The 25568-nt window shown below is 40.2% G+C and overlaps 2 protein-coding genes across 2 annotated transcripts; both read left to right on the top strand.

Moving 5' to 3' along the window:
* The first annotated feature begins 407 nt into the window (after positions 1–407).
* On the top strand, positions 408–3246 carry LOC145770907 (lactosylceramide 1,3-N-acetyl-beta-D-glucosaminyltransferase A-like). The gene is made up of 5 exons (XM_082582650.1): positions 408–515; positions 1098–1223; positions 1575–1895; positions 2446–2879; positions 3218–3246. The coding sequence occupies exons 1-5, from the start codon at positions 421–423 to the stop codon at positions 3244–3246; spliced, it is 1005 nt and encodes a 334-aa protein (XP_082438776.1). The 5' UTR covers positions 408–420.
* Positions 3247–16656: 13410 nt separating this feature from the next.
* LOC145770905 (cytochrome P450 7B1-like) lies at positions 16657–24027 on the top strand. The gene is made up of 10 exons (XM_082582649.1): positions 16657–16784; positions 18247–18333; positions 19394–19566; positions 19797–19945; positions 20253–20373; positions 20651–20815; positions 20954–21122; positions 21577–21682; positions 22251–22436; positions 23841–24027. The coding sequence occupies exons 1-10, from the start codon at positions 16661–16663 to the stop codon at positions 24025–24027; spliced, it is 1467 nt and encodes a 488-aa protein (XP_082438775.1). The 5' UTR covers positions 16657–16660.
* Positions 24028–25568: the final 1541 nt, after the last annotated feature.

The raw sequence follows: 25568 nt of genomic DNA, 5'->3' as shown, positions 1-25568 counted from the left end.
GCTTACATAAGTTCAAGAGGTAATGCATTGTGATGGCGGAGTGATTGAGATAATCTGAGAAAGCTTCTTTCAGAGCTCAAGGCCTGACACTTTCGCACACTTGTACAATGAGGCTTTTAACCACTGTCGCAGACCCGGTCACCGAGTTTGACAAAGGGAAGCTTCCGATTACTGAAATGTTGTTGTCTGTAAATTATTTCCGTATCTGATTGTTCCATCTATTAGCCTATAAGTGCCGCTGCATGGAGAGCAGTCTTTTTAGTGCGTTGCTCAAGCGCACACCTCGAGTCGAACCAGCGCAACTTGGATGTCGTTAGGCCATGTTACAAATTTAATAGCCTACTGGAATATTTCAATTTGTGACGTAACAGGAACATCAAATGGAAGACATCCTCTCAAGCCTTAAAGTCACGTGACCAAATGGAGTTAAGCGAAATGTCTGTGTACGACGGGCTTCCAGACGAGTTTTCGAAAAATATTACACCTCTTCAATTTGAAAAAAAAATTTTTATAAGGTGATATCACTCCTCGTTTATTAGCCAAATTTTTCTCACCAAATTAGATTGACTTTGTTTTCACGACAAGCTCCTGAAGAGAGTCAGACGAAAATTAGCTGCTGCAACTTCGAAGTAGGCCTAATGATTAACTTTCTTTTCGTCATATGCAAGTTCTGTACCTCAATCAACTCTCTGTGATTGTTTTGCACGTATTTATTATGATTGCTATTGTTTAGTTAGGTCAGTGTAATTGTTAGGTCATAGCCTAATCAATCGCTACAGTTTCGTAATAATGAGTTCACTTCAATTTTATTTTTTATTGCTTGCGCGAACATGTAGAGAAAGATAAAGTAAATACCCGAACTTGGCATCAACAAAAGGAAAAGATGACAAAACCAAAAGGTTTAAAATATGCATCGATAAAACAGTGTTAAGTTGAATACACATGCCAAATTATGTGGTTGTTCAGTAAAGAAGTAGCCTAACTTGTTAGATCGTCCACATTTAAATCTTCAAATATTTAGCTTAGCTATGATAAAATAAAAAAAAATATTGTGAAAGCGTTTATAATTTTCTACTGTAGCCTACTTCTATCACCAGGCCGGAGCTGCACTCCAATGGACGAGTGTTTATGACTTTCTTTGTCAAGACGGCTTGTGAGCGAATAAAGAACCGAAACGTCATCAGATCGACTTGGGGCTCGGTAGTGTCCATCAACGAAAGCAGGTACATTTTTCTGTCGCAAAGTAAAAGCAAACCACAAGCAAGGAGTATTTAAAATGCCCACAGGAAAGACCGACCAGATTCTGAATGGACAGTGGGTTGCAGTCATGATTTTTATTGCATTGTTCGCTTAACCAACATATTTTTAATAAAAGAACATACGGTAATGTTATTGGAGCTTACTCGACAATTTTTTAGCCCTCAACATTAGCACAATTACAGGCCTACGTCTTGTGATTTATCATATGGATGAAATGGTCTCATGCAGTTTTTTTTCAAAACCCCAATCCTGAACATTTTCTGCGTATGCCACTGGTCTGCTATAATCTCATTTTTTTAATTTTATGATACAAGGTTCAGAGTTGTCTTCATTGTTGGTGAATCGGATCCGAATTGCTCCCAAAAACTTTTAAGGGAAAGCAAACGGTTCAATGACATACTGCAGGCCGAGGTATCCGACTCTTACAACTCCTTGCCGGATAAAGTCCTTTCTGCTTATCAATGGGTTTATGAGGACAACCACAACAGCAGCGACTTTTTCGGTTTTACCGATGACGATTTTGCAATCAATTTGTTTAAAGTCTATCACCACTTTCATGAAAAATACAATTTCTTCATCTCCAATGACAGTGTCTTTTGTGGATATCACTTGACAAAAAATGAAAGACCTGTCAGGTAAAGCATGATGATAATAGTATTAATAATAAACTAAATAGGATTATAAATAAATAATTATAGCTGTATATATATTAATTTATGAACTGTAAACAAGTTTAATTATACTTTATCCTTTTGTTCAGCATTAATAGCGCTTGTGTGGGCTTTATGCTTCAAATCAATGTTTCGCTTTGAAATCAATTAGCGCTGTTATCTATAGTAGATATCTACAAGTGCTGTCTGTACACGGCAACAAAATTAAATTTATCTAATAAAATTTATAATTATAAAAATTATATAATCCCATGATTGTAAAATTTATCTATAAAAATTCCACCCCGTTAGTTCAGTGATTAAGCACTCGCCCCATAATCACGCGGCGATGATTGGGCTGTTGGAGTATGCACTAAATAAAGCAACGCATTTCAAGACCGCTCTTCATTTATGATTATGCAAATATCCTCAGAAAATTTAACTCAACTGTGAAAACGTGTAGCTATAGGCCTAGCCTACCATGATCTAATAATTCATTCACAGAAATCTTGCTGTTTAAAATTTTTTTTTGCAGGGACTCCACTTCAAAATATTTCACTCCGTTGCAAGTTTACACCAAACCCCGATTCCCGCCTTTTTGCAATGGAGGATTTACCGTGATGACGTATCATTCACTGAGGGGCATTTTTGAAATGGCAAAGATAACAGACAGAAATGGAATGATTCTTGAAGATGTTTTCATTAGTGGTATTCTGAGAGAAAAACTTAACAGAGGAGAAAACAGTATTCTCGACTTCTCAACAGAAATAAAATTTACATCTGACATAATGAAATGTGATCAATTTGCTCTTCATATGGGGGAATCCCGGAATCTGAATATCAGAATGAAATCTTTTTGGAAATATTTGCTGCACAAAACAACCAGGCCAAACAGAAACAACTCAGATCATGCAGAAGAAAATAGAGTGGTAATTGACCGTAAAGGAGCAGTTGTTGTTATGAATACAAGTATGTTCGGTTATAGTACACCATGGCCACGAGTACACCTAGTCCATTAGTTCAAAATTTTGAACTATCCTGACATGTTTTTAAATTAAACGAATTCTTGGAAAGGTGCTACAATTTTTGGACTTTGCGTTTTGTGACATTAGGCCTACTATTCACGCTGTTCATATTTTCGTCATTAACGTAACACTAACATTAACGTAACGTAAAATCGGGACCTAAAAGGTGATACCAGCTGTAAAAATTGATTTTTGCCGGCTTTCAGATTGAACAATATAGACATACGAAGCCGAGTAAAGTAATCAGATTGAACGTATTCACGTTTATTTTAACTTTTACAGAAAATAATAACTACATTGAAACAAATTAGCCTACACATCGAACGTTCCGACATCACATGATTTCCTTTTCAGGAATAACACTGTAATTTATTTCAATGTAGTTTTCTTTTTGTAAATGTTAAAATAAACGTGAATAATTAAATCTGATCACGTTACTCGGCTTCGTTCAACAAAACAAACTCTCTACCGAAGCTCTAATCAGATTGTTGACGAGCAGTCGTTGTGGCAGGTTGGAGGATAAAATCGAATATAAACTCAGAAGAGGCCTAGGCAGTAGACCCTTTCCATGTGTCCCAAATAAGCATAGTGGTGACTGACTGGTGAGCTCTTTCCACCGTCAGGCCACACACCACGTAGTCTACCGATGGTGGTTTTAAAGATAACTGATGTTTGGAATAAGCCTAATGGATTTGCTTTTGAATTTAAAGCTCTTCTATTATTCCGTTAAATACCCATTCAGACCTTCATTACAGAAATTGATAATTAGGCCTAAGTTATAAATCACAATGCTCTGTTAGCCTAATCAAGTCTTTTTTTTAGGCTATGACTTAACAAGTGATTAATTAATCAATTTCTCACAAAGTTTTTTCTCTGCAAAACGTATTTAATCAGATCATCGCTTATTGTGCTTTTATCGGTTGTGTTACGTAATCTATTCTCTAGTAACTGTAGCCTGCTAATTTTGTGGATTGTAAACAAGCTTTACAAACATTTGAAAAGAGCTAAACGTAAAGCCGAAAACGCTCAAGATTTTTTCTTTATAGGCCTACATCATGATAAATTCTGTGAAGAGGCTTAGCTATGGTTAATGTCCAATGCCTGCCAACAAAGCGAAAAATTTTTATTCTGTTTAGATCTATATGGTGTGTTCGCACGCAATTAGCACAATGAATGCTGGCCGGATTATGGTAATAACTAATAATAATCATAGTTATGGTTTTATTTATTGTCGCTCTTCAACAGTGTTGTGTCTGCCTAGCCTGCTTTACACAACTTGATAGTTCAGATTTAACATAGCACTTGTATTTGCGTGGCGGAACAAAGAAAACAAACAGCGAGACACGAGTCATTTATATACTAGCACGTTACGGGTTTCCAATACAGATTATGTAAATACACAGACACTACATCTCTTTCCTTTTCAGAATCAAACACTATTTCGAAATGTAGTCAACAGATCAAGAATTAAACATAACAGTTCTGGCTAAACACAACACAGTAAATTACATAACAAAGTCTTTAAACCGTTGCGGTGGTTTGATGTTGCGGTGCGGCCTGGTTAGAATAACAGCGTCAGTAAGGTTATCAGGCGAAACATTTTGTTCAGGTATTACATCAGTTGAGTCAGAGAAAGCCTCAGTCGAGACATTATGTCACGAAGACACATCAGTGGTTGGGTCATTGTTTGAATCATGAAATTTCTTAACATGGGTTACGTTTGCAGTGTCACCAGGTTTAATATCAGCTTGAACTGCACCACGTCTAAGATCAGCATATAACTTTCCCTTTTCCTTCATTTCTGAATCTCTGTCACGAACAGATTTAGAATCATGGTCATAAGACCGATCAATGCATGGTAACTTAGTACGCAATTTTCGTTTGAACAACAATTCGGCTGGACTAACTCCAGTCGTTGAGTGTGGTGTAGAGCGATACATAAGTAAATACGAATACAATTCATTTTTCCAGTTTTTACCTTCAGCTTGTGCAATTTTAATGCGTTTAAGCAATGAGCGATTTTGAATTTCAACTTCTCCGTTGGCTTGAGGCCACAATGGAGTCACTCTACGATGCAATATTCCACATTCGCTCAAAAATGAATGAAATTCGTTGCTAATAAATTGCGGACCATTATCAGAAGTTATTGAACAAGGTAAACCATGCGTTGCAAACATTTTCTTTAAACTTCCAATCACTTTTTCACTAGTAACTGTTTTCATAACATCAATTTCAAAGTAACGACTAAAATAATCGATCACAACAAAAACATAATCACCAGAAGGCAGAGGTCCCATTAAATCAATAGCAAGATCTTGCCAGGGTCCTTCCGGCAATTCGGTACGTTTCATGGGTTCAGGGGATACAGGTTTTGAAACAAGTTGACACCCAAAACAATTTTTACAAAAACGATCGACATCTTTGTCTATGCCAGGCCACCATACTTTAGTACGAAGACGTCTCTTCATGACAACGATACCAGGATGGCCCTCGTGAGCTAACGTAAGAACATGTTGTCTCAATGTTTTTGGAATCACAATACGTGTACCGCGTAATAGAAGACGGCCAATGACAGCTAATTCACTTCGAACTGTTAGATAAGATTTACATTCAAGTTCACACCAGTCGTTCGAAAGAATGCAATCCATGACATTGCGCAACTCAAAATCAGCGTTTGTTGCACGCTCGATGTCACGTGTGCTCATGGCAATAGGCGTCGCTTCTTTTGCTACAAATTTCACATACTCATGCGTGTCATCAACGTGTTTGCACAGCGCTTTTGAAGAAAATAAGCGAGATAAGCAATCGGCAATGTTTTGCCTCCCTGGAATATACTTCACTTCATACTGATAAGGCATTAATCTTAAAATCCAGCGTTCCATTCTAGCATTCGGCTTGGAGCGGGGAGTGAAAATGAATTTTAACGGTTTATGATCTGTTAATAAATCAAAACTGCTCCCATACAAATAAACGTGAAATCTTTCGCATGCCCACACAATAGCTAAAGCTTCTTTTTCAGTTTGCGAATATTTACGTTCAATTTCAGTTAAAGTACGGCTAGCATAACTAATAACATAATTTTTTTCATTTTGGTTTTGCACCAGCACTCCAGCTAAACCATAAGGACTAGCATCAGCAATTACTTGAGTTTTAGCATGTTTGTCATAATAACCCAAAGTTACACAATTGCACAATGAAGACTTTAGCTTTTCAAAAGATTGCTGTTGAGCTTTACCCCAATGAAAATCAACACTTTTACGAGTTAACATACGAAGCGGTTCCGACACCGTGGCTGAATCAGGTATAAATCTAGCATTATAATTCACCAGTCCTAAAAAACTTCTTACTTCAGCGGCGTTTTCTGGTGCTCTTGCTTCCTTAACAGCTTCAACTTTTGCCTCTTCCGGGTCAATTCCTTTAGACGACAGCACATGTCCCATAAATACAAGTTTGTCTTTGTTGAATTCGCACTTTTCTTTGTTCAGCGTGAACCCACTATCTCGAATTCTTTCAAGTACCTTCTCGAGTCTTCGGTCATGCTCTTCTTGAGTCGATCCGTACACGATAATGTCATCAAGGATATTCTTGACTCCTGTACAACCTTGTAGCGTTTGTTGCATTACTCGTTGGTACATCTCCGGAGCACAACTAACTCCAAACATCAGTCTCTTGTATCGATATAATCCTTCATGCGTCACAAATGTAGTAATATTTCTAGAACTAGGTTGTAATTCAATTTGGTGATACGCCCATTTGACATCTAGTTTAGTGAATACCTTGCTTTGGTTCATGTCATGCAGCACTTCTTCAATGGTAGGCATCGGGTGACGTTCTCTTCTGACAGCTTTGTTAGCTTGGCGCATATCGACACACAAACGAATGTCTCCATTTTGCTTGGGCATGATCATTGCAGGTGAAACCCAAGTTGACGGTTCTTCAACTTTTTCGATGATGTCAAGGTCTTCCAACTGTTTTAATTTTTCTGCTAACTTGTCCCGAAGGTTAAATGGTATTCGTCTTACAGGTTGACACACAGGCTTTACATTTTTATCAACAGGTATTGTTAATTGAAAGTCTTTTAATTTTCCCACACCATCGAAACATGACTGATATTTATTCAAAAACGAAGGACTTTTAGTTACAGCATTTAGTTCACAATCAAATTTAATTATTTGTAACTCTGTGGCTGTTTTCAATCCTAGCAGCGGTTGCCCTTTTCCTTCGATCACTACAAATTCGACATTTTTCAGTGCTTTTTTTGTTGTTTCAACGTCTGCAGTGAAAATTCCTGCTATTTTCAAAGGTGCATCACTTCCATAAGCGTAGATTGTTTTGTCCGAAAGATGGCTTTTGCACTTAATGCGCTGTTTTTTTAAATCTTCCCACAGTGCACGATCAATTACATTACATGTAGCTCCCGAGTCGATAATCATTGAAATATTGATTCCACCAACATTTACCGAAACTTTTCCAGTATTGTAACTACATACATTAAAGATATAGTCCAACTCACCATCAGCATTTCGTTTTACTTGTCTGATGTTATTTTTTTGGTTCGTCCTGTTGCTTCCATTCGTCGGGTTCTTTTCCACGTGGCTGGTTCCAACAGATTTTGTTCTGCAGCAGCTTGCAAAATGACCTATTTTATTGCATTTTCTACATTCTTTTCCTTGCGCTGGACAATTCCTGTCGCTGCTTTTGTGACCTTCCCTTCCGCATCGGTAACATCGGAATCGAGATTGATAGCTTTTCTTAGCTGATTTAAACGTCGAGATTTTGTTGACTTCCTGACTGTATGATCTTGATTGAATTTCTGACACTTCGAATGCCAAGGCCAATTCTCTTAACGTTTTTAGGTTCAAGTCACTTCCTTTTTCTAAGAGTCGCCGTCGTAACGCATCCGATCTACATTTTTCCACGACTTGATCACGAATTTGATCATCCATGTCTTCAAAACTGCACGTTTCTGCTTTTTGTTTTAATCGAGTTATAAATTGTTCTACACTTTCTTCCTCTTTTTGAAATAGAGATCTAAATACATGGCGTTCAAACGGGACATTGTTTAACGGCGTAAAATAATTAGTTAGTGCTTGAACAGCAGCTTCATAGCTGTTCAATTCCCCTTCAAAGGTAAAGAAAATGTCCTGCACTGCCATTCCAGCACAATGCAGCAGCAGAGCTCGCTTTCTAGAAGCATTCGTGACATTCTTTCCTTCAGCATACAACTCAAAAGCTCGCTTCCATCTGGTCCATCGCGTGCTTGCTCCAGGACTTTCACAGTCAAAAGGTTGTAAATCAAACGTAGGTATCTCCATTCTTTTCTGAGTATTATCCTACTATCCTCGTCGCCAGAATTGTTGTGTCTGCCTAGCCTGCTTTACACAACTTGATAGTTCAGATTTAACATAGCACTTGTATTTGCGTGGCGGAACAAAGAAAACAAACAGCGAGACACGAGTCATTTATATACTAGCACGTTACGGGTTTCCAATACAGATTATGTAAATACACAGACACTACAAACAGCAATGGTCTCTTAGCGATAGGGTTCATATTTAGTTTTATAGGTTTACGTTGTCATAACATTATTACTCGGCTTATCCTCATTGGGTTATGACGTCACCTCCGGTTATGCACAATCGGTACCGTTTCTAAAGTCTTCGGTTTGGCCCGACCTGGGTTCGAGCTAAGATCAACCAGCACCAGAGCTGAAGGCAATTACCACTCGGCCAGTGAGCTGGTTGCTGAATGAAGGTAGGTTAATACCTCAGCGCTTAATTAGCCAATCATTCAGTCTTTTTCACGTTGATTAAACATGCGCAGAGATTGAATCAATATGAAAAAGGATTCGTTCGCTCGATTCGTTCTCTCGATTCGTTCAAGGACTCGTTTGCTAGTAAGCAGTTTGACGTGCAACAATACTGCACATACCTGAGTGTTAAAAATGCCGTTGAATGTGTTAGCTCAAGGCCAACGCCTGCTGCTTGCACGCGAGGCTTATGAGAACTACTTGCAATATCCAAAAAGTTTCGAGGACTGCTAGGAAACCATTCACAACTTCAGTCACTTTTAATGGTTTGTTTCACAAGATGTTGACCATACAAACAAATCATAGACCTTGAACAAATAAAACTGTTTGCTTAAAAGGATGTTGAGTTACCAGAAACAAGCGTTCGAGCACGCGTGAGTACAAATAGAATCCAACACTTTTATTCTCTCGGCTTGTATGTCAGCTGGTTAGTGAAATGAACATGCGTCAAAGGTGCAAACTTAATGAAACTATTGCATGTTAAACTACCAGGAGAAAGCTTTCAGAAGGATTCTTAAAGACTAAATCAATATTGCAGTCCGAAGCTATTTATTTAGAATACAGATAGCCTACTTAAAGCCCAAGTTTAAAGCTTAAATATATTGCCGGACACCTTTTTAAGTAGGCTAACTCTAGTTTGAACAAAGGGTATAATGGCTCAAACTGTTTGCTCGTATTTTTATAAGATCGGTAGCTTGAAACAATATTTCAAATGAGTAGGCTATAGGCTTACAACCAGAGGTGGGCAAACTACGACCGCATGCCGCTCGAAACAATTTTCTGTGTGGCCAGAGAAAGCTTGAAGCAATTATATAAAAAATAGTAATAAATTGGCTTGAAAAGTTTAATTGATATAAGTAGGCTACTTAATTTAAACTTTTTCTGCATGTATTTCATCTTGATAAAGATAAATTATAGTCTTTTTGCCGCATTGTAGTGGTTTGTTGCAAGAAAGAAGCAACGATTGCGAAATCGATTGGAAAATCAACCTTAAAGATTTTGCCAAAAAAGTTGTTTGTGATATTTGCAACAACGTACATTTGCGAGCAGACTTTCTCTGTAATAAAAATCAACAAATCTAAGAATAGAACACTGCTTACAGATTCAAATCCCCATTCTGTTTTAAGAATCATTGTAGGCCTAACCAAATTCATCCTTTATTTTGACAAGTAGGTTAATGACCAACTGCACAAATCTCATTAATGCTTCTGATACATGTGAGCTAGATGTAAACAAATAATTGAAACAGACATTTTGTATATCTTTTATGTAATATATAAAATCTCCATTTCTTTGATCACTTTAAAATTAATAAAAGCTTATATTTTAACTATTTTAAATTTTATGCTTTGGCTTATAATCTTAATTATACTATAGTGTGACCTTCGAACAAATTTAGACTCTGCGGCCCTCGAGATAAAAAAAGTTTGCCCACCCCTGGCCTACAACTGCTTTGGCATATTGAAAATTGCAGTTTTCCTATTTGCGGTTGACCAAGTTCAGTGATTTGTTTCTCTTTTGAAATTTTTCACCTTGGCTATTGCTTTATGCAAGATTTTAGGTCATGGCTACCAAAAATTACCGCGAAATTGTGGTAACGTTTATATTTACGTACAAGAATGATTTTCATGTGATAGCATTTATATTTAAAGTCTAATAAAGTGTTTATATTGTGAAGAAAGGGGCTTTCTTCCCGGCTATCAGCACAAGGCTGAGCACTCACTAGTACAGCGAGCAGTTGCGATTCGCTAACCATAACGGTGTAGCTTCCACCCTAGCCATTCAGACCATCCAATCAACAATATGTTTCTCGGCAGCCGATTTGTAGCAAGAATTGACAGCGATAGACACCGTGTTTCGCCCATGAGGCTGGGCTCGTCAGTATCGCACCACTAGTGTTGAACTGTTTTATTCGCATCAGTAGCTCACGGTACAAAAGATTGACACGGTGAGAGAGTACAAGTGTTGAACTGTTTTATTCGCATCAGTAGCTCACGGTACAAAAGATTGACACGGTGAGAGAGTACAAACAAACATAGCCAGGTCGAAGACTTTCAGAAACCGGCCTGCCACACCCCGCGGCGGCGGGGAGCGGCGTGATTTATGGGGTGACGATGCACCCGGAGGGTTAAGTCCACCAGCTTAGGTCGCGGGAGCCAGGCTGGGGAGTCGAGGTACCTGTGGAGGGAGAGTGTGGATCGAAACACTATATGGCCCGTCCGCAAATTTAGAATGGCGGAGCGGGCCAGGGAGACAGGCTCTTTCTGCATAGCCCAGAATGAAGCCCTGCGACGGACCGGGCGACCCGTCGCGTGTGGACGCTGGAACCGGCAGTAATTGACCGCCGGGCAGCGCCCACGTCTCCTTCACGCGTCCTCGCGCAGGTACTTTGACTCTTATACCCGGTCTGCCAGTAGGCAGAGCGGATAAAATTGGGGTCTCCCATGAGGAAGAGAGTCGAACCATTTAAGGATAATTTGGCTCTCGTGGCAGACGAATATTCAATAAAAATGTGAAGCAGAGGCTCGATGAATCAATATAATGTAATAAAAAAAAAATATATATATATATAGGTGGGAGTGTAATTAATACTCACTGGAGAAGAGTAAGCTTTCATTCGGCGAGCACGGATGTGCACTGGCCAGACGTTGAGGCAGGTTTGCCCAGCTGGGTCGGGGAGGCTAGCGATCGAAACCAGAGGCACTGATAGGCTACATTTCCGGTAAAAATAGAAAATTGGGGTAGAAGTTTTGAGGCTGCATCGAGTTGATCGGGGGATCTTGTTGATCAATGCATTGAAAGCGGAGCGATGTTGATCCGAGCGGGCAAGAACAGCATTACAAGGCGAAAGCAGCGTATGACAGTTCGAAACAATTGATTGATTAGTACATAGAGAATCTAGTGATGATTGAAATTGCTTAACTGCTATTAAACCAGTTTCAAGTCACAATGTACATTAGACATTTTATTTCCTTCCTTTTTACTTTAGAATGATTGTTTTTGAAGAGACTGGAGTATCATGTAAAAGAAATGGCGCAGGTTTATAGAAATAAGGTGATGACATAAGGTGATCAATTTTAAGCCAATATTGTTATAAGGTTATAACGTCTAAACGGTTTGCTGTCTTGCGCGCTCGGATACTTACTGCAACGTTATTAGGGAATAAGTTTCTGATCGCTGATGTCGTCTTTTCTATGACGTAGCCCCTCCACAAGTGAGCCCGGCGTTCCAAGCTTTCCAGACGCGGAAGGATCCTTCGATTGAGAGGGAAGCCACTTTTCTAGCCACCTCTGCTACCCCACGAGCAGGAACGCCCAAGGCCGTCAGAGCTCGAGAGCTCGTCGGGGCATAGCTCCCGAGGGAGCCTACGACGAACGGAAGTGACAGGACGTCCCTGCAAGGGCGCTTCCTGTCTTCCTTTATGTTGACACATAACTCGCCGTACTTGTCGTGTTTCCTGTCGGCGGCTTTTCGAAGAGAATCCGCGCCGTTGTCGAACGGACATGTGACGTCACATACGACCGTGACACCGTCAGGGCGTTGCAAGACGATGTCAGGACGCAGATCGGCACCGCCCGCTTCCACGTGCTGTGGAACCGTACTATCTATGGAAAGCCCGGGTTGCCATTCGGCAGGAACGTGCCCCACGATCTCCCTTAATACTGAATTGTGTCGTTCCGTGATGACAGTCATCACGGTAGGGCAGTGATTCAATATGTGGGGGAGAGTCTCTTCCGCTTTCCCACACGCACGACACATGGAAGGTAGGTAACGGCGGCCATGGCTTGGTTTTAAATCAAGTGGCATTAGATTCAATCTAGCTTTGTACGCAAATACTCGGTCCGCGTGATCCAGGAGCTCCGGGCGCCGGGTCCAGGAATTTGAAAATCCGGACAGGTAGTGGGCACTGACCGTCTTGCCTTGGTCAGGTTTGGATTCCCACTGTCTCTTCCACCACAAGTCATTGTGTTGATGGAGGGTCGGCACCACTTTTTTCCTTATAGGAGAGGTGATTGTGAAGCTCCCCGCGGCCAACTCAAGGCCGCCATCCGGGCGGGCGGACCAACGTACGTTCAGGCGACGGGTAGCCGCCGGGACACGGCCCCACAGGCTCTCGCCTGTAAGGCACGGTCTAGGACGGGCGCCGTCAGGAGGGGGGTCACTATTCAGATAACTAGCCAGGTGGTCAGTCGTGGGATCTGGAGTGCTGAACCTCAGACAGGCATGACGCCTAAGCTGCCCGAGAGCGACGGCAGAGACAATGCTGTCAGGTGACGTCAGCATCTTGAAAGCATGAGCTAGCGAAAGCGTGTCACTTTCGCGACACAAGTTCGTGATGCCCAAACCTCCCAATGCAGGCTTACAGTAAAAGAACGCGCTGCAGGCCCACTTGGGAAGACGCCACGCCACCTTCAAACACCGCAAAACCAGTCGGTCAAGCTTCAGAAGCTCATACTGTCTAAAGCGCCGCACTCGCAGATGGTATGACGCGGACGGGAGAATTATAGAACTGAGTGCCAGAAGTTTCTGGCTTGGGGTGAGAAAAGATTGCATTAAAGAAGAAATGTGTTTCTCCAGAGTGGAGATGAAGGGTTGGGTTAGGGATGCGTCCAAGGCGTAACCGGTTCGAGCGCCGAGATATTTATACGTCTCGCCTTTGGGGATGACTCGAATTTCCTCCCCGGCAAGGGAGAAAGGTTTCGGGTCGACCCGCAGACGGGACGCCTACACTTTCCCATAGGACAGGGTGCCACACTTGCGTGGGTTGAACCGTAGCCCGGACCAGGAGGAGAAGGGTTCAGTAGCAGGTCGAATACCTTTGTGGCAAAATTAGTGGTGCGATACTGACGAGCCCAGCCTCATGGGCGAAACACGGTGTCTATCGCTGTCAATTCTTGCTACAAATCGGCTGCCGAGAAACAAAGTGTTTATATTTTAATTAATATTAAGACTATCTGACTACCTGATGAAAATTCTATATATGTAATTTAGCTATCTGACTCCAATTAACTCTTTCCACAAAATTGTTACTCGAATTATAGTTTTAAGTTATCAGAAGGTGTTCGTATAATATTGTAGGTCTATAACAAAAATTAATTTAAACATTACAGGACAGTGAAACAATATCACGAATTATTACATTTCAACAGTCGTCCAAATTGTTACGTAAAACTACACAATCAATTTAATGTTTTATGAGCTGAGCTGGTCTGGTTCTTCGCCAAATGCGAACAAACCATTTTATCGTCTGCTTCCTTTTTCCTATTTACTTCGGGAACAGCCCAGGTTGCATGGAAAATTACAGAATCATTAGGAAATAATATATAGGTTAAACTGGTTCACTATAGTTAAAAAAAGGGAAACTTGTTGGACGCAATAATGGATCGCTACACTATAAATGGGCATGTTAGACTTGAATACATTCTATCCATTAGATAACGGACAACAGTATGGTACCGTATTTTCCTGTTGCCTTGTCCAATGTCCATGTAGTAAGAGATTGTCACGTTAACAAGCAGGCACAGTCTACTTTTTGTTTCTGAGACAGCAATTTAAGCTGGTATAGTCAGAGCTTTCGGCCTGCAACAACTCAGCAAATGCGTTAACTCAGCAAGTAGGCTACATTTCAGTTACTGTCCAAGTCAGAAAATGACATTTTCAGCAAGCATCAACTTGCTCAGTTAGGACTTGTTTAGTTGAGATTTGCTCAGTTGAGATTTGTTCAATTATAATTTGCTTGGTCATTGCTTGCTAAACTGCATTTCCAGACTGATGACATGCCAAGTTTCGGCTTGCTCAGTTAGGTCTTGCTAAGTTTCATCATGTGCCAACTTCAGCCACTTGCTGAAATGTCGCTTGCTCAAACGAAATTTTCTCACTTTACACCTGCTGAATTGAAGGCGACTCGTAACATCTCTCATCTGCTGCAACCAGTACTCTGTCTCAGTGTTAGGGTCTATGTCAGGGCTACTCAACTGCTGGCGGACCGCGGTCCGAATCCGGACCTTCTGGGTGTTGATGGTGGACCCTGAGCTTTTGCAAGAATAACCTCATTACCACGTTTCAGGGCTTCTTTAAACAAGATTCTACTGTGAGAAAACAATTTTTACTGTGATTATCCCCCAGACTTCCCAACACTTTTTCAGTAATCCAAGTCGAGTCACATTTTACCTAAAAAGTAGTTTGGTACAGGTAGTTCAACTTTCATGGTTGCGTGTGAAATAACTTATTCACCAAACCATTAAAAATATTCAACTTGTTAAACTGGACCTTTGTTAACATTAGTTGAGTAAACCTGGACTCTGTGTGGTTCACATGTCCTGTAGATCGAAAAACTGCAGCACAATGATGTGCTGTTTGAGGTTCGCTACAGGTGCAAGCTGGAAAGTCCCACAAACCATAGTAAAATGTAGGCCTATTGTGCTTAAAGCAACCAACACCAGTAGTCTACAGGGCGATTTAAAGTCACCCATTCGTTTCTTGGCAGATCTGTCGTCTAAGCCAGGTAGTATAGTGTACTTTAGCAGTGTCTGGTGTGCTTGATCAGGCCGTGAGGTATTTTCCAAGCAGTTTCTCATAACTGCATAAGGCGAAGTGGTCCTTATGGAGCGCCATAATGTGTCGAGAAAAAGGGCGCCTGAAAGGCAAACGTTGGCGTGTGAGCTGTTGTGCGTCAAGGACTATACAGTGTGATGAAGACAGCCATCATTGACCTTTGCCTTGCCAGTCATTTTCTGAAGTTCTCTTTGCCTAGTTTTAGTCGGAAAATGCCTGAAAGCACCGGTAATAGGTATGTGGGGTTGGGCGTAAGCACCCACTGATTATGGGCATAGTGTCGTTAAGGGCGATATCTACCTTCCTTGCATGTGTGCTGCGGCACCAGACTGGAGAAGCATAGCAGCACTGTAAGCTACACAAACGTAAGGGTGCTGGTGCGCAGTGTTGAGACTTTAATACCCAAGTCAACCTGACCATCTTAAAAGTTTGTTTTTAGCTGATGCTTTGGCACAAACTGACTCACAGTGTTTTTGTACTAAGTTGCCGATCTAGGGTCACTCCCAGGTATATAGGGCAGGGGTTTTGTCGGATAGGGATTCTATTTAGAGAGACTCGTAGCTGACGGCTAGCTTCCTTGTTGAGGACTGAGGTGGAAGGGCGTGATGGTAGTTGTAGCTGTGCTGAGTTTTAGTCTCCAGTTCTATAGGTATTGTGAAATTAGCTTTATATCCGTAGTAAGGGCATCCTTTATCTTAGTCTATGTTTGTTTGTATGCAGTGAGACCGAGTCGTCTGCATAGCTGTACTGTGTGGAGTTTGTCGGAGAAATATCGCTAATGTAAATATTGCACAACATGAGTGTTAAGCAAAGTCCTTATGGAACGCCATTTCTTAGACGGTGGAGTGGCTATAGTTTGTGCGTCGCTGGTTTTCAGCACAAATGTGCTGATTGCTATAATGTTGACCAGGAAGCGACCAAGGTGTTTGTCTTTGTGGAATCTTTGTAGGAGTTTTGGCCCTAGTGACGCACTGTGTCATAATTATTACACCTATTACTGTAGATCTACTACTACGTCACCAACTTTATTGCCCCTCTCGAAACTATTCTCTATGGCTATGCCATTGGTCAATTTAACTGTTTTGTCGGTTGTACTACGCCCGCGGCGGAAGCCAGCTTGTTCCGTGCAGAGTTGCAGATCAATGACCGGATCAAGGCGGGTCATAATGAGCGAATCAAGAATCAGGCACAATGAGGCACACCAATCGCATTTAAGTTTTCAGAATGAAAACATTTTTTGCGACTTTGTTATATAGTAAATTTTCAGCGATTTTTTTAGTGCATCACAAGCTGACAAAGTTTTAGAACCACTGCATTACAGCAGTCTGTTACGTGGCAATTGGACTGTGTTCGGAAACAACATGTTGCTTGTTGTAACCACGCTCTGCTGTGTCGTCATAGCATCTTGTCTGATATGGATGCTAACAAGACGTCGCCACGGGAGCAACGAACCTCCGATCGTCCCTCATTGGATCCCATACGTCGGTGAGATTATGACACATAATAAAGATTACTCATCAGTGATAACTTGAAGATATGCTTTGACTTTGTTTAATGCATCAGATAACTTTAGGACAGTGGTTCACAACCTGGGGTCCGCGGACTTCTTGGGGGTCCGTAAGAAAGCATTTGGGGGTCGGTGATTACTTTGATGAATTTTTGAAAAGAAATGAAAAGCGATCTTTTTACTTTCATTTCTCTCTTTAAATGCAAATATGTCAAGCTCAAGCCTGCGAGAATAACTGTACCGGTATGCATTAAAATAAATCTATTCTGCTGCCTACAGTGTGTATATTTCCCTTAAACTATATCTACAACAACGCATGTCGATTACAGTCAAATCAGGATGGGCTCGTCCATTACGTAGTAGTAAGTATGCGGTGCAACCAAAGTTTACCTCATAGTGGCGGGAACGACACCACTGCTTGCATTTGGAGACTACGCTGTAGCCTACTGGTAGGCTTGTAGAATGTAGATATGTACCGGTAAGCATATAGGTGAGTGGTGTGCATAGTCATAGTCATTATTACAATAGTCAATAATATGTTAATTGAATTTCAGGCAAAGATTAGGCAGGGTTCCGCAGAATTAACAATTTGTCTAAAGGGGTCCGTGACAACAAAAAGGTTGGGAACCACTGCTTTAGGATGTAAAGAAAGTATCACAATTTTATTTTATTGCCGGGAAAAGAACATTGGATGTGATGATGATCATTTTGTTTTCTATTAAAAAATACTATTAGTGCTATTATATTCATGGGCATTGTTTTTTACCATTTTACCATTTGAATTTATCTTATAGGTACAGTTGTAGGACGTGTAGGATAATATCTACTTTTACATTTTGCAATTTTAGTGAGAAAAAAAAATTTTGTGCAGGCAGTTGTCAGGTTACCTCATGGATATCGTTTGATCCAGTTAATTCTTTTCGTCGCTATAGTAGCCTATATTTGCTAGTATAGACGCCTTGTCAGTTAAAGCGCAGACTTTATACCATACTTTTATCCTTTTAACCAATATTTTCGTATTGTTGATGTGTTCCTGGTTATAGGCTTATGATGGTACTATCCTGTACCATACTCCTTCGTTCCATTTCCTTTTATTTCGCCTTTGATTGTTAGTTTTTCCATCAATTTTTTGACGTAGCAAGAGTAAAACGTTTTTCGTTCCTTCGCACTTTCATGATTTGATTTTTTGTGCTTTTTGCTTTCAGCTTAACTGAAGATGATCTAGCTACTAGCTGATCGAAATCGATTTTTAGATATTTATGATTGAACTGACTCGTGTGAGAATAGATTCCTTTGTATTGTATTCATGGGGGTGCAAAGTAACTAATTTTTAAATTTATTAAAGTTTATATCAAGAGAGCCCTATTTTTATAATTATTATGTAAAGCGTTGTGATTTTTAACCCACTGAGTAATTTTTCATCATGATTTTTGTTTACAGGATCTGGATTAGAATATAAAAAGGACCCTATCAAATTTTTAAACACATTACAAAAGAAATATGGCCCAATATTCACAGTTTATATGGGTAAGAACGGCTTAGAGTGTTTTTTTATTTCTCTGCACTAACATGCATAAAAAATAAATTCTGTTTAGTCAATTGTGTAGCCTAGTGGTGTAAAATGAATTTTGGAAACGTTATTTGTTTGTTTGTTTTATCTTTATCCTACATTGCGGGAAAGCGGACTTGAGCGCTATGCATCGGTGTACGCCGTCCAACGTACACCTGACCCACGCTGCAGCCGACGGTAATGTCTGTTTCCGACTGTCTACTCTATTTATGACTTAAATTTGGTACTACCCATTTACTCGAAATCGATCACTGGATAGAGGCAATTATCGTAAAGTTTCTTGCCCAGAGAAACAACAGCAAGTGCGGGTAGCTGGAGCCGAACAGGCAGGCTCTCGACTGCGAGCCCAATGCACTAACCACTCGGCCACTGCTGCCGACTGGTTAGTGCATTGGGCACTTGTTTATACCAAGAAGTTGCTGGTGACATTTGAGGTGCCAGGTCAGGGTGCCAGGCCTAAGCTGTGAAATATATGAGCATTCTCCAAGCCTGAAACTTATCAGTTCTACAAATATTTACCTTAAGCAACGCACATCTCCAATGTATTCGACGCTATACAAAACGGACATTATCATTAACCTCACTAGTAGAGGCAAAACCGATAATTTGGATGATAGTTATTCATCATCATCATCATCCAAACTTGGTCTTATCCCACTTGTGGAGGTGGCCGATTCTTTCGTTACAGCGATTGCCTTCACTCCTATTCTCTATCTCGTTCTGTTTATTGGGTTTTCTTTCTTCAGTCCGACTTTGTCTGCCCATTCTTCACTTGTTCTTTCCATGTTCTTTTTGGACGTCTCCGTTTTCTCTTCCCATCCACCTTCAAAGTCAAAGCCTTTTGAAGAAAACTTCCCTTCTCTCTAATTTATACATGTCCATACCATTTTACTTCGTTTGCCCTGGCAAACTTGTTTAATAGCAGTTGTTCAATAGTAGTTAATGTTTTATTATTCCAAATTTCATTTTTATCATCACGCAATGTGAAGGGTTAATGTATAAATACACTTCGTGCAGGGGGGGACTACTATACTTTCGTTGTGGATCCATTCTCTCATCCCTTCATTGCCAAGGAGAGTAAGAAACTTAGTTTTCGACTCCACACTCGATTGCTGACCAAGAAGCTGTTCGGATTCACACGACCACTCGATGTTCCTACCATGGGTGGATTTTTGCCTAAATACTTTCAGGTTTGCGGCTGGAAAACTCTCAAATACTTGCCGTTGAAATATTCTTACTTAAAAAGTCCCCTTTTTGAGGAGCGATCTTGTTTTCAATCGTAACTGATCAACTAGGTTCGTTGAATGTTGAGCTGCTGTGTACGCAATTCTATTAATGTTTTATTTTGCAGTCGCACACTTTATTGTTAGAGATTTTCTTGTCCATATTATCATGACGTTACTGGCTGTCATTCTCGCAGGGTGAAGGTCTGGAGCGTGTAGTGGAAGCCACCATGGATAACTTACACGAGGCTATAGATCAAAACCTCTCCACCTTCAAGGAGTGGAAGAAGACGACTCTTCACCAGTTCTCGTTTGATCTTCTCTTTCGTGCTGCTTTCAAAACCATGTACGTTGCATACCTCCTCATAGTAACATAGTTGGTTAGATTTGTCATGTATGAACAGCTTATCCAATAAACTTTTTAACAGTATCAGCAAAAATGCAGAAAATTCAACCATCAAGGTTTTCGCTCAGTTATCCATCAAAGCATGTTGGAAAGTACTATCTGTGTCTTTTTTTAAAAGTGACAACTGAGTTAGAGTAATGACAAACACGTAAGAAAAACTGACAGAAACCTCATCATCAATGAAGCTTGTGCTTCAGATAAAGTAAGTGACCTGATCAATGTAAATCATCAATTTGTGACAATTCAGGTTTGGCTCGGCAAAAGTAGGATTTCCTCCTGATGACATTATTGACATTATGAAGAAGTTTCAAGCTTTCGACAAGGTCCTTCCGCTCTTGGTGCAAGGCTACCCTATCACAAAATTGAAGGTTGGTCGGACAATAATGCTATACTGTACAACATCTTTTCTCCACCTTTGCAGGTGACGGTGGTATAAAGGATATTATGCAAACTTTAAGTTGGTTGTAATTGGTTTAATTAAATTTAAATTGGTTGCAATTGGTTTTAAATTGTTTAATTGGTTGCAGCAAAGTTTGTTCGTTGGCCTCCGAGTGTAGCAACAATTGGTGACAATAAACACCAAATTTGTGAAACTATTTACGTAAATTACTCGTTGCTTTAACGTATACAAACGTTGATGTTCAGTCTGATTCGTTGAACGTGGCAGAGGCTAGGAACAGCGTCATGGATACCATTAATATGAAGAAGAGAGATGGAGCTTTGAAAATCTTTGCAGACTTCCAGACACAGAGTTCGATTCCCGTGGATGATATGACGTCACAGATGTTTGGAATATTATTCGCAGGCGTGGTATGTTACGTCACGAGTTGAAGAATAGCTACTCAAGAAAATTGTTAGCCAACCGGCAGAAAATGACTATAGAACGTGTGGCAAAAATTGCACCTTTTATTTGGCTCCTTGTCTCATTATTTTCTCTTCATTTTCTAGGCCAACTCTGTACCTTCTGCTTTTTGGGCCCTGTATTTTGTTTTAAATGATTCTGTCGCTATGAAGGCTGCCATGGAAGAAGTCAAAGCTCTTATAAAAACGACTGGCCAGCAGCACAATGACAACTTCCGCCTGAACAGGCAACAGTTGGATAAATTGCCTGTGCTTGGTGAGTCTAGATTTATGCTTAGGTCATCATATTTACTTTAAGTTAAATTTGAATCATTGTTTTTTGCTTGGTGATGCATCTTCATCAACAGCTAATTTTCCAGAGTTTTGAGTCTTTTTTCAATTCAATTTGTGAGGTTTTATGGCCACGTTTGATGAATTTGTATATCTGCTCAACACAAGACGTGGTTTCAATTTAAGTGTGATTACAGAATCCAACAAGGCTATCTATGTTATCACATAGACATTTGATATCGTCATAAACCCTACATGTGTAACTATATCATGTTCGTCTTGAGATTACAGGAGTAACGCGTGAATGATGTGTTTTGCAGTCATGAAGTTTTCTCTTTGAAACTTCAAAACAAATACTTCTTTGGGATGCCTTGTGTTACAAAAAAGCAAGCTTTTTGCCTAAATCTTAAAGTAGACATGAAAAATTCTCTTGTATGTAGATTCTATCATCAAAGAATCTTTAAGGATGTGCATCTCTGCATCCACAGTCCGACAAGTGGTGGAGGATATGGATTTGAGAGTTGTATCTTCAGGAAGAAGTTACAAGTGAGAACGCCCCGAAAGTTTGAAAAGCGCTAAGTTATTATCCTCACACACACTATTTTAAAGTTGTGATTATGGTGAGGATTTGATCTGAGCACGAAGAGGTTGGAAGGTTCCATGCTTTTACTGTTCGTATCGTCATCACCATCACGAGCATTCTTTTTGAGAGCAGTCTTATTGTTTTAATACAATATATAATATTTCAACATTGCATTCAATATCTGAATAATTTTTTTCCAATTTGTCACCAGTTCAGCTATAAAAGATTCACTCTTTATGAAATCTATAATAGGCTAACCTGAAGCGGATTTATCAAGCGGATTGTGCTGCATTACATCATCATAATCCATCGTCGGTTTGTTCCCCACTAGTGGGGGTGGCCGATCGTTTAATTAAATACGTCTCCTTAAAGTTCTAACTGTGCCAAATGAAAATATCCTAAATCATTGTCAAGTTGTGCAAAACATGTGGAATGTGCCGATTCATTTGTGTTAAAAGTTCCTATAATACTCTCGTTTTTATCACACCACTAGGTGGCTTGACCTACTTGACAAAATATTTATTTGAACAGGGTCCGCAAAGGTGACAAAGTGATGGCATTGTTTCAACTTACCCACTACGACCCCGACATATACGAAGACCCTTTCACCTTCAAGCACGATCGCTTCCTTAACCAAGACGGGACTGAAAAGACGACGTTCTTGAAGGACGGGAAAAGTGTCAAATATTATTACCAGCCGTTCGGCAGCGGGTTAAGGTGGGTTCATGATGATTGGTGATCTGGTATGGGATTTTTAAATTACAGTATATCAAAGACAATACATTAAAAACTTGTTGTGAAATCGTGATTCTGTGAAATTGATTCCCACGTGAATCCAGTCTCTATCACTGTCCATTCTTGCTACACTCGACGACAGGAAAACAAACCGTGATTGAGTTCAAGCACATCCGACCATTTATTTGCTTCATGAGATGTAAACTTTCTGCTCTAGGAGGCAAAAAATTATAGTCAGTATGGTATTCTGTTTTCCCTGTGATATTCTCGGACCAGTGGTGAAACTCTCCTTTTTCGTCGTCGTCGTGTGAGCCTCTGGGGGCAAGGGTCTATCCTTTTATTACCCAAGATTTACGATATTTTTGGACTACACTGGAAGGCTACTAGAGTGCAGCTAGTCTTTGGGTTCATCATCCAAGACAAACAGACCTTTCACTCAGTTATATGGGTTGAAGATGGTGCAGTCATCTGTGATGTAGTCTGCGATCTGTTCCTCGGCACCACATTTACAGGAGGAGGAAAAGACCATTCCCAATTGTTACATGGTTGAGCGGAAAAGCCCGACACCCGTGCAAAGACGGTTGAGACGCACACACGCTTGTCTTTGTAATGTCAGGCCGATGAAGCGTGTGTCGGCGTTGGGGATGAACGAATGAAATCTAGTGGTACTTGACTTCCATTCGAAGTTCCATTTATTGTTTGCCCAATTAGCCGCAGAGATGTTTTGTCCATTAGTTTTGTTGATCAGAAGCTGAGCTGCTGGTGCGAATGGGTGTATTGATTTCAGTTGACAGGGGTGTTTATTTGAAGAAGCAGGGTCTTGAAGGAGATGGTTGGGCTCTAATGCCCATCGACCAATGCCCCATTTTGGGGAAGTTGCATACACACTGGGAACCTCGCCGCTTTGTGCCTCTTTTTGCCAACTAAGATTCCAACAACTGTCAAATCTACTTCAGCTCTTCTCAATCGGTTTTGGTGGCAATGTTTGAATTGGTTTGGTGGCACCGTATCATGATTGTTTCTTTTCAAGATAAATCTTTTTGACAGAATCAAAAATAATTCAACAACTTTTTGATTTAAGGCGTTAATTGACCTTGGTTATGAAATTTCAACTTGGTTGTTTGGCTCGCAGTTGATTGCAGGCGAGGTATTGATGTAAAACAAACCCTTCCTTCTTAGATATCCTTCGTTACACCTTTCTAACATTTCTTCATTTACGTACCTATAAAACGAACCTTAAAGGTTTTAAAATCACTTAATATGATGTTTGAGAAACATCTTTCAAAAAAAAATTCCTTTTTCAAATATTTTTCTTGAACATTTCCAGAATATGTGTTGCTGGCGTCGCACTCGCATTGATAATAATTTGATCATTTGTTTTTCTAGCAAGTGCCCGGGTCGTCTCTGGGCTGTGGCCGAAATCAAGCAGTTTCTCGCCTTGGCCCTACTCCGCTTCGACTTCGAGCTACTCAGCCGTGACGAGAAACCAGTGGTGCAAAACGATCGAGTTGGGTTTGGGGTTCTGTCCCCATCCATCCCCGTTGATATTCGAGTAAAATACAAAACGTTGTAAAATTCTGAGGCCATTGTTCCAAAGACTTCTGGTGATTGAGTGGAAATCAAAACAACATTTTTCAAAAATTATTGTATGCTAGTTTTGTGTCAACTATGAGGATAATACTATAGTGCAATAGCCTAATTGTAAGCAATGTAAGGTAGCCTACTTTCGCGTCGGCGATTTTGGATATATTATCAAAATTAAAGGATATTGGCAAAAATATTGAAAACACTTCTCTACTTTATTATACGATTTTTTCACACTTGTGTATTAATATCTTTGATTGCCTGTGATAGTAAATGTTATAACGTAGAACACATCACACGGTTACCATGAGTTATCCTATATGTCATCTCAGTCTCTAAAAAATGGTTGTTTTTTCCCCTTTGCTTGCGGATGTCATGTGTAAGTCTGACAAGGGATTTAAGAAAAAACACTCTTGCTTGAAAGCTTAACCCTACCTCTATTATATTTTACGTTAATTTAGTATTTATTTAAGTATTTGTCAAGCCAAATAACTTCATTTCATTCAAACAACGTTCTTATAAAACAATTTCTATCTAATTTATTCGACTACAAACCATGTTGATTTTAACATGTCTCTGTTTCTTGTTGATGTAATTGAACATGATTCACTGTAGGCTACATGTATGCCGAGATAGATATCTTGCTACATTTGAAGAAATTGACCCAAACAAGAACAAACTACTTTGTGTTACACACTCTCGAAGCCCTACGCTCTAAAGCAGAGGTGACGAACCTGCGGCCCATCAAGAATCTTGTGCGGCCCGCAAAACACTTTGACAATCGCTCATGCATTAAAGACAAAAGACATCTCAAAGCTGTTTTATACCTTCACTGGTACACCTTTCCTTTGCTATTTTCTTGCCCTAAACACTAACTTTCAGGGTTTAAAGTTAGAAAATAGGAAAGCTATAAAGCAAAGTCATGAAAATACTATTCACCAACTTCACCTTGTAATTTTGGTCGATTCCAATCTATGATATAATAGTAGATTACGATTAAAAATTTGTGTGGCCCGATAACTCATGTGTAATTGACAAAGTGGCCCGAGACCGCAAAAAGGTTCGTCACCCCTGCTCTAAAGCCACTAAATCACACGCTCTAAAGCCACTAATCGAGGCTCTGTTCTTTATATCAGACATTGTCAGGAGTTTGACTTTCTATTGTATATTTTTGAACCTTTACTCTATTTTTTTTTTGCCGAGTGGGCTACAGGCTTTATGCCGGTATTTGAAGATTTACAGAGTGGACGAAAAGACAAGAAAGCCAATCTTTGTGTCCACCTTCTGACTTGTCTTTAATTATTCTGCCAGTAACACAACCGCATGCACTTGAGCGGTGTCGAACCGGCGCCCGTTCAAAGATTGTTCCAGTAGGGTTCTCACCACTTTGCTATGCAGCAGACTAATCAATTAATTGTATCGTTAAGTTCTTTGTGACGAACATTTCTGATCACAATTGTGACAATAGCCTACTTGTCGGCTGGGTAGTCGATTGGTGAGAACGTCTGTGCGACGTTCGAAAGGACGTGG

This window comes from Aplidium turbinatum, chromosome 5 (assembly GCF_918807975.1).
Source record: "Aplidium turbinatum chromosome 5, kaAplTurb1.1, whole genome shotgun sequence".
NCBI classification, from domain to species: domain Eukaryota; kingdom Metazoa; phylum Chordata; class Ascidiacea; order Aplousobranchia; family Polyclinidae; genus Aplidium; species Aplidium turbinatum.
This window is presented reverse-complemented; position numbering and strand designations above follow the sequence as displayed.

What these genes read in the sequence shown, in the direction of transcription:
- LOC145770907 (XM_082582650.1), top strand. Translation starts at nt 421, where the DNA reads ATGGAGTTAAGCGAAATGTCTGTGTACGACGGGCTTCCAGACGAGTTT. An exon ending in AAAAATGAAAGACCTGTCAG is followed by an intron (nt 1,896 to 2,445) that starts GTAAAGCATGAT and finishes TTTTTTTTGCAG; the next exon opens with GGACTCCACTTCAAAATATT. An exon ending in AGTTGTTGTTATGAATACAA is followed by an intron (nt 2,880 to 3,217) that starts GTATGTTCGGTT and finishes TAACTTTTACAG; the next exon opens with AAAATAATAACTACATTGAA.
- LOC145770905 (XM_082582649.1), top strand. Translation starts at nt 16,661, where the DNA reads ATGTTGCTTGTTGTAACCACGCTCTGCTGTGTCGTCATAGCATCTTGT. An exon ending in TCATTGGATCCCATACGTCG is followed by an intron (nt 16,785 to 18,246) that starts GTGAGATTATGA and finishes TTTTGTTTACAG; the next exon opens with GATCTGGATTAGAATATAAA. An exon ending in ACCCTATCACAAAATTGAAG is followed by an intron (nt 20,374 to 20,650) that starts GTTGGTCGGACA and finishes GTTGATGTTCAG; the next exon opens with TCTGATTCGTTGAACGTGGC.